Source organism: Rhopalosiphum padi, chromosome 4, assembly GCF_020882245.1.
Source record: "Rhopalosiphum padi isolate XX-2018 chromosome 4, ASM2088224v1, whole genome shotgun sequence".
Lineage (NCBI taxonomy): Eukaryota > Metazoa > Arthropoda > Insecta > Hemiptera > Aphididae > Rhopalosiphum > Rhopalosiphum padi.
In genome coordinates, this window is record NC_083600.1 from 49,508,928 (window position 1) to 49,518,304 (window position 9,377).

Below are 9,377 nucleotides of genomic sequence, written 5' to 3' on the forward strand. Positions count from 1 at the left end.
AGTATTAATTATATATTTAACTATGAAAGTATTTATTTAACAATTAATAATATTAATATAAATATTGATGAGGTCAATGATGATAAATGTTTTTAAATATTTTAAAATACAGTCAATTATTAAAATAAAATGAAATCCATAACAACTTAGAAAATATTTTCTTTAATTTATATATTAGGTGGCAGGTAACGTAAGAAGAAAAGTTAATACATATAGGCAAGGTGGCTTATAAATAGAATTACAATTTTTTGTTGTCCCGTGGTTGTATTTGACTTTTTATTGATATACATATTTGACGGATCGAACTTACTTTAAGTAAGCTGTACAATTTTAACCGAATATAGATATAATTAATTGTAAATAAGTATAATATGTAAAATGTATACAAAATACCGATTTATATAATATGACAGGATCTATACTCTTATGATGATTTAATTTTGTCTACAGTATCTATTTTATCATCTTTTATGTCGGCTATGTTTATTTTATCTTCCTTATAAGCGGACTTGTAAAAATCCATGAACAAATAAATAAATGCAATGATATCGATAATTACGGTAAACGCCAATGCTTTTGGCATGGTGCAGTCATATTTATACAGGAATATTATATAGCCTACTGCGATGAATAGTTGAGCCTAGACAAAACAATTTAAAATTAAATGACTTGTTGCAATTTTTTCAGTGCTCGATAATAATTAGATATTTATGTTTTCGGGTACTCACAATTTGTAATCGTGTAACGTAAACTTTCCACCACAGATATTTTTGCATATATGGTCCAAGTGCAGCAAGGAAATAATATCCGTACATAGCGATATGAACACTCGAGTTAAGCCACGCACCGTAAGCCGCTTGTTCGCCTGAAAATGTAATTATTTATTTTATTATTAAATGTATAGATACCCCATGTATTTTGCCTATACGGCGCGCGTAGAATTGTGAGGTATGTTAACAATTATTACAAATATAAAATCAATAGTACTAATTAAGTAAAATTAAATTTGATACCTATTTTGTTTGTATTATATTTTATGCTCCAAATTTTAATTATAGGTGCCTTCTATTTCTAACATTTTAATGATGTTTAAATTAGCGCTCTGATTTTCATTTTCTAATACGATCACATATACATATATTTCAATATACAGGGCGCAATATATAATTGCATTGTAAAATTGTTAAATTCTCCGAATACATTCTATGTAAATATAAACATACAGGATGGTTCTTTTGAACACTTATTTTCTCGAAAGGTATATAATATGTTTTAGGAATTTTTTTTTTCCATAATTTTAAGTTTACAAAATAAATTTTTTTCATTGAGGATGAAATATTTGACTATTTTATAGTATTATAATTTTTGAGTTTTTTTTAGTATTTTTAACGTTTAAATTATTAAAAGAAAAATATTTTATATAATGTGTATATTAAAAAAATAAATTGTATAGTATTGTTGTTTTTAAAATGGATATTTTAGTTGGTTATTGATTAGTATACGTTAAAGCGGAATAAACAAAATTCATATCTGTCGATATAGATATAAAAAGTAACTGTAAATAAAATAATTAACATAAATATATTTACTTTTAAAAAATCTTAAATGTACCCAACATGAGATTACCATTTTTGTATGATGGTAAACATGCAAAAAAGATACATGGGATTGTTTTTTTCTCAAAACAAAAAATACCTGTAATCAATATTGCATAATGGTAAACGGTAATATAATATTGTGTTATTATTTAAAGTGTTCATATACTCGCAAAACTTACTGTATCCAATAAATCAATGATCTTGGACATGAAGTAAAACCATGAAACAGTGTGCAGCTGTGAAAATGGAAAATCGTTATAAATGAATAATTTAACATGATTAGTAAATTTAGTAGTGGTGACAGAATTTCTAATGTGTTATGATGAGTAATTTGGCGAGCAAGTAATATTTCTCTTTCAGGCCAGTCCAGAAATTCTAAAATAAGAAATCCCATACTACCATTAGTAAATCCAATCCATTGTTTTATACATAATTATATAATTTAGTGTAAAATATTTTTTTATATGTTGCACATAACTAAATAGATAGTAGATAACCTATCTACAATTTATTGTACAATTTGTATAGTAAAACATAGCCAAACAAACATATTAGACATAGCAAATAGTTAATCTTAAATACGTTTAAGGATAAATATAGGAATAAACTCAATAAACTATACATTATGAATTATGATATATATATATATATATATATATAGATTATTTGTTCTAATGATGTTCTAAATTTAATATATTTGATTGAACATTCAAAACGGGTTTTCTGATGTTTTTAAGGCATTTCAACACTTTTTCGAACTACCGATGAATATATGAAAAATATATTATACCTATGATATTATGATAAAGTATAGTTCTTAGCACAATATGATATTATAATTGTGGCAATTGCCAATTAGTAGATTTATATAGATAATGAACTAAATAGGTACCTACGTATTTATCTAAGTGCTAAGAAATTATTTTTTGTACCAAATATATTGTATTTTCATGTATTTTTAATAATTAGAGTTCTAGATATTAAAATATAACGTATATAATGTATTTTTTTTTACCAAAACCTGTATTTTGATTCGTGACAGATATGTGCTAGTGGAGCCAGTGGAGGTATAAACTATTATAAATTTATAAAATATACAGTAAAAATCTGTTACGAGTTCCATTGCCCAGCATTTTTTTCTTATTATAACCAGAAACTCGTCGCACACGGTTAGAAAAAATGTTCGATGTAAAACGGAAAAATAACCAGCCTTCCCCCCTCCCCCACTAAAAACAACAATTTTTTATCTAACGTAAATTGACCATACAACAAGATTAGAAATATACACACTATTGGCGCATATTATAAGTATGTAATACAGGCCACTCTGCACATCCATTAAGTTTTTGTAATTACATAAATTCTTCGTCAAATAAACATGTTTAAAAATTAATTCGATTTAAGAGTAAAATAACCAAAATAGATTTTAGAAATAATAGGTTTGCTGTAATTTATTTTTTATATTTTACAATTTTGTTTAATTTGTTAGTATTTGGTTCCTACAATGTAATGATGCAATAAAACAATAACCTCCTATAAATACCATAACGCACTCTCAATTTAGACCTTATTAAGAAATATGTTTGTTTATTACAATTCAAATTACAATTAGACTACCACCTATAGGAGTGGTGGTCTTTGTACGATTTTAAGCTAAGTGGTTGCTTGAAAAAATCGTTGACCAAATAAAATACAATTTTAGTTGAAAAATAAGTTCCTTGAAACTTTTGAAGCAATTTTCTAGTAAAAAATGTTAACCAACACAATGCATCATTTTAATGCAAATTAATTGATCACTCTTCTCGGAAACGAACCATTGCTATTCTTATTGACATATTCCTTATAAGTAAGTAATATAGTCACTGCTATAGTGCTATACTTGCTGAGTTCAGCCCAGGAGCGTGAAAAGTTCGTTATACATTTAAAGGATTTCAATCACATATAATATTCTATATTCTTTATTTTTATAGTGAGAAAATAATTTTTTTCATTTGTCTTGCCTAATATAATATGTTATTTAAAAATTATAACCAATAAAATAATATACTCACACATTTTATTAAATATCTCTCGTGCTGAGTGTCTTTAGTGATATGACATAGGTGAGTAAATATATACTTTGGTATACCGGGAATCAAAATAATCTAAAATGAAAAATAAAAATGTTTAAATATAAACTTCAATTTTTTACGATCTTGTCATGACGGCTAATGTTATTTATTTTAACATCCAAACTCCGGATATTGTCACTTTCATTTTTCAATTTTATTACTTGTGAGTGAGAGAAGGGATACATTTTGTTAACATTTTGATAACTATAACTATGATGTTGTATATATATATATATATATACACATAATAACTTATGATACAACATATCTCATAAAAACAGTCGTTATATAAACCTATACATTAAACTAATAAATTTTCTTTAAAAATTGCTTCCGATATTTAAGGTTTAGTTAAACGATAGATACTAATAAATGTATGAGAAATAAAACTACATTTTGAAATATTATTTATGAATTTTAGTATTAGATGTTCACGAGCTGCTTTCTAATAATCAGTATTATAATTTAATCTTAAAGTGAGTTTATATTATAATTATTACTTTATGTTTTATAATAAAAATAATAATTTAAGTTATGAATAATATGTTTGAAATGTTTATCAAGATATATTCTATTATTATGATTGTTTAGTATTTTAATAATTTTCGCCGAGTTAATTTTCACAAAACAATATTTATGATGTGGCATATTTTTTTGAGTACAAACCATGTGGGTTGTAACTTAATATGTTTGTAGTTATAGACGACGCCCTAAATTTTTTATCTCCTAATCTGCACGAAGTACTGGCGTATAAAATAGCGTTCAAAACTTTTAATTACTTAAAATATTTAATTATGTTGTAAGCATAGCATATTGTAACAATAATATAATAACATGTACACACATGAAATATTTATCTTAAAACATCGTTAGTAATATAATATTACTATAATTTATTACTATTAAATTAATAAAAACCATAAGCCCGAAATTGGGTTAGGTTAGATTCACGTAGTAAAATTATTCACTATAGGTTTTTGCTAACAAATAATATAATTATAACATGCTGATAAATATATTTTAAAAATGCCCAGGTCATACAATGCTATAATAATTATTAAGTAGGCGGGTAATTAGGTAATAGAAATGAGGATTATTGATTTTGATTTAAAGTTTATTAGAAATCAATTTTTTAGAATTTGTAGTCACTATAAATGTATTTTATTTATGATTCGTTGTTTCATCAACGGCAGAGAAATTAGTATAGTAACAATTGTATAACATATGTTCTTTAAATTTAATTTTCCAAAAAAAGTTTATAAAGAGAAAGCTTTTAGCATTATAATACAATTTGTATGGCAATATATATTTCGATACTTATTTCCGTCGAAAATGTCATTGAGTAGTTTAGTGTAAATACGTATTTGTCAAACTAAATATTTTACAGAGATTATTTAAGTATAGCATGCATGCTGTTCTAGTAATTTTAAACAACCTTGAAATATTCTTAAAAACTGTTATTTTTTTTAGTGTTTTTACTACTAAATGTCTTTTGAACGCAATAATTTTCTTCGTAAAATATTAAAATATCAACTCACCCATAAACAAAGCAGACCGTTGTAGGAAAATTGTACAAAGTTGAAAACCAAAATTACTTTAGTAATATTGTATGGTTGACGATTCTCCATCATTTTGGGACCAATTTTTATCACGAACAATAAGTACACAATAATTATCCCGAACACTGGCCATGGCTGGTTTACGAATAACCATGAATCGATTTCTTCGTCTACTTAAAATAATAAACTTTTTAATATTTAATTTAATTTATATTACATAAATTATATGTGATCATATATGATGTATAATTTATACAACACATTCGATGCATATAATATATATATAATATAAAATTTAATATATATGATATTATATGTCTAAACTTAAATATTATTTACTATGCTTTAATGTTTATTTATTTAAATATAATAAATAATAATGAGCAGATATCCCGTAACTACTTACAATTAATGACCTGTATCCTAAATTTTTGTAAGCTTAAAAAATAGTCTATACAAATTATTGCTTACCGTACTTAACTTCACTTTGTACAAACTCTTTGAGAGAATCTTTTGTCTGAATTATGTAGTCTAATATAGATGTATACATTTTTTTTTATTTTCGCTTTAAATGCAATTGTTTTTCATCAATGTGAAGTGTGGATTCTTGGACAAAAAAAATATATCGATTAATATATATATATATATATAATGATATACAAATATTATAAATTATTTAAATTTCGTCACAACGAGTAATTACATATTTTATAGAAAATATCTCGATAAAAAATAAACGTTAAAGTTATAAGATAAAATGACTGACCATTTTAGTAAGCTTTTACATTAATTATTAAAAACAATGCAAAAACGGATTTAACTTAAAATAGTTACCTTATTTCTAATTAAGATGAATATTTTTTCAGGTCCTCGATAGAGGATAAAATAATTAGTGAATATAATTAATGTTTATTGTACTATAATATAAATTGATTTTGAACAAATATGTTTCTGTTAACAAAAAACGACCGAGTTGTTTACTTCATGGTTATGTGTACACATCGTTAAAATTAAGACAAAACACTGTTTTCGTTATTAGAACTTCATATTCTTCTCGTGAACTATTGTATATTTATAATTAAATTAATGTACAGTCACGAGCGAGTATTGATTTAATTTGTTCAACAAATTTGACGAACTATATAATACCCGTTTTCAATTGGGTATTCACTTTTGGTTTTAAATGAGTAAATCTTAGTACCATACAAATGCTTATATATAGTAATTCGTAAGTTTTAATGTTAAGAAATGTATGGGAAACAAGCACACTCGACTTAAATCGTCTAAATGTTCAATAGGTATTCGATATTTGATTGTAAGTCCCGTTTTCTACGTAAGAAAAAAAAATACAGCACTGTTCTTATAAAAGATTTAAACGTTCGTAACATGCTATACACGTTGTAAAATAACTTACTTGCCGAAAATGAATTTAAAGTGAAATAGTAGAATTTTATCAAAAATATTAATTTATAAATTACATATGTATATTGATATATCGATTCGGTATAGAATATATATATATATATATATATAATATAGCTTAGCGTAACAATTTATTTTTGTTTTGGTATTTAAAAACATCCACCCAATAATTCGGTTCAGCTTCCAAGTATGAGTATACGAGTACAGTTATTAAACATTTGAAAAAAAAATGGTTAGGACTTATTAAGAATTAAATATTAAAAAATATTATTTAATTTATATTTTATATATTATATATATTTATATATTCATTATTATTTTTTGTGTTATCATTTTTTGAAGCACTGTCGACAAATTGCACTCGAATAAAACAAATTTTTGTAAAATCCAAAGCCTGCTCATTCCACTTGGCATATAAAAACCAAATATACTATTGTTATAATTTTTTTTATTAAAGTTATGACACGTTACTAATTATTTTTATAATTATTAACAACTTGATGATGACAATAATTGATTAATATTATTAACAAATATTGTGTTTAAAATAATTGAAATGGGAAATTTCACGCATAGGAATACACCACATATTATGTCAATTAGTCACTAACTAGTGCACCAGTGCATTATATTATAATAATGAATACCACATCAGTTGTGATGAATCATTTTTAAATCGACGAATTGTATTATTTGTATGTCTTTTAATGTCAGTATTCGTTACACGATAATAATTAATTTAATTGATTTATGTTTGGTAACAAAAGAAAAGACCCGTGTTAAAATTAAAAAAAAATATAGTTTAATTTTAATGTTAAATGAATTGCAGTAGCCTGTAAAATAAAAGATTACTTTTTAAGGAATGAATATTCCTTTATATAGCGTCTTAAATATTTTATTCAAGCATTGCAAAAGTAATTTCGACATTTTTTGATAATACTAATAATTATTCTAACAATAATTTATTTAATTGACTGTAAAGTTTGAGTTGTATTTTAGAAAGTCAATGTTATTTTTTTTTTTTAGATAATAATTCAATATTATTGCAATAAATCGTCTTACTGATTCATATTATATACTTAAATTATTTGATTTCTAATATTGTAAATCGATGGTAACAACTTAAACATTGTGTAAACTATGTAAACACTATGTAAATTAAATTACACTATTGTATCAATAAATGTTTTAACTTCAATAGAACGCTTTCTTGGTGAGACAAATCATGAATGCTCGTCATAGAATATTCAAGACAACCCTATAGTTGCGGATATACATTTTTTTATTTTGGAAGGGGGGGCTAAAATTGTTCATATTCATTTTGTAAACACAATATTTAAGATTGGACGTTGGGACTTAAAATAAAGTATAACTCAAATTTTTCAAACATGAACAATTTTAAAGTATATTTAATTTGATATTAATATTTATAATTTATAAAAAAAGTTTGAAACAATTGAAATATTATAAAATAACTTAAAATGTATTAATCTCTATTATTTGGAAGAGTTAAACAACAGATATATCCGAGCTTAAAAATTAAAATTGTATGCCATTCCAATATCGAATTGACAAACTGACATCCAAGTGTCTTAACTGCCAAGACTATTGCCATAATAAAACATATTGAAATAATCATCCTAGATGTGTTGCAAAGAGCAATGAACTGGCATCTGTATCAAAAGTCTTAACTATCCTGCAAAATATGAAATATGTACCTAATTATATTCAGTAACCATCCTGTAAATAGTTTTGGAATTTTCAAAAATCTATAGAAACTTAGGAAACATTATCCAGATTGTAAAAAAGAAAACAGAAACGAAATTAAAGGAGATTTAAATTACGAGTTTAATACGTACTGATAATGTGTAAAATCCACCATACAACTGCATCTCATATTAAAATATTATATAAATAATAGCCAAATTTATTCTCATGTAACAAAATTAAACATAATAGTCCAGACTCACATATATAACAATGAGTTCTAGAATAAGCAAAACAAAAACCTAGAAACCCAAGTTAGTAGTCAACTCTTTCTTAATTAGAAATTAAAATAACTACAGTGCCTAAATCGTAAATCATAGAATCGCATCTAACTATCTAAGTATCTAACTTCAACTAGGTAAACATTTTTATTAATCAGGTTATATACTCATAAAAAAAAAGAAAAAAAGATAATATTATATCTAAAATAGGAGATGCTGTTGATGAGCGGTTTCCTCACTCGAATTTATGAAGTCATAAAAAAAGACGCGAAAAACATTTCAGGAAGAGGGGGGGGTTGAAAAAATGTTCAGAAATATCATACTATTCATTTATAGGTTAGGTAATTTATTTTTTGTTCCTGATGTTTAGGGAGTAGGGGTTAACACCCGCACCACTGCATTCGCATCTGAAGCCATCCGTATTTATATCATGATCGATATGATCTATTGTTATCAAATTTACTTATTATGCTACATATTTTTATAGATTGTAAATAAAGTTAAAAAAACTTGATCTGTTGAAAATCAGAAACGTGCAATGTCAAACAATTTGTGTAATATATTATGTACACAATTTGTATTTAATTTGTCAAATAAATAAATAATGCTGAATTAGTATTTAATCATTAATAATTATTTATTATTGAAATTTTAAATTTACAAAAATAGATTATTATTAATATATAAATAGTCTCACAA

The 9,377-nt window shown here is 24.6% G+C and overlaps 1 protein-coding gene across 1 annotated transcript; it reads right to left on the reverse strand.

The window, feature by feature from the left end:
* Nucleotides 1-8: 8 nt before the first annotated feature.
* Nucleotides 9-6,294, reverse strand: LOC132930584 (elongation of very long chain fatty acids protein 4-like). Its single transcript, XM_060996524.1, has 8 exons — nt 6,103-6,294; nt 5,740-5,874; nt 5,248-5,438; nt 3,650-3,742; nt 1,778-1,834; nt 1,590-1,695; nt 729-865; nt 9-640 (listed from the first exon to the last, which is right to left on the reverse strand). The coding sequence occupies exons 2-8, from the start codon at nt 5,816-5,818 to the stop codon at nt 425-427; spliced, it is 879 nt and encodes a 292-aa protein (XP_060852507.1). The 5' UTR covers nt 5,819-5,874; nt 6,103-6,294; the 3' UTR covers nt 9-424.
* Nucleotides 6,295-9,377: the final 3,083 nt, after the last annotated feature.

Bases quoted from the DNA above. Each gene is read 5' to 3' on its own strand.
- LOC132930584 (XM_060996524.1), bottom strand. From the start codon at position 5,818: ATGTATACATCTATATTAGACTACATAATTCAGACAAAAGATTCTCTC. The intron at 5,439-5,739 runs GTAAGCAATAAT...TATTTTAAGTAG, and splicing joins ACAAAGTGAAGTTAAGTACG to ACGAAGAAATCGATTCATGG. The intron at 641-728 runs GTGAGTACCCGA...TGTTTTGTCTAG, and splicing joins ACGTTACACGATTACAAATT to GCTCAACTATTCATCGCAGT.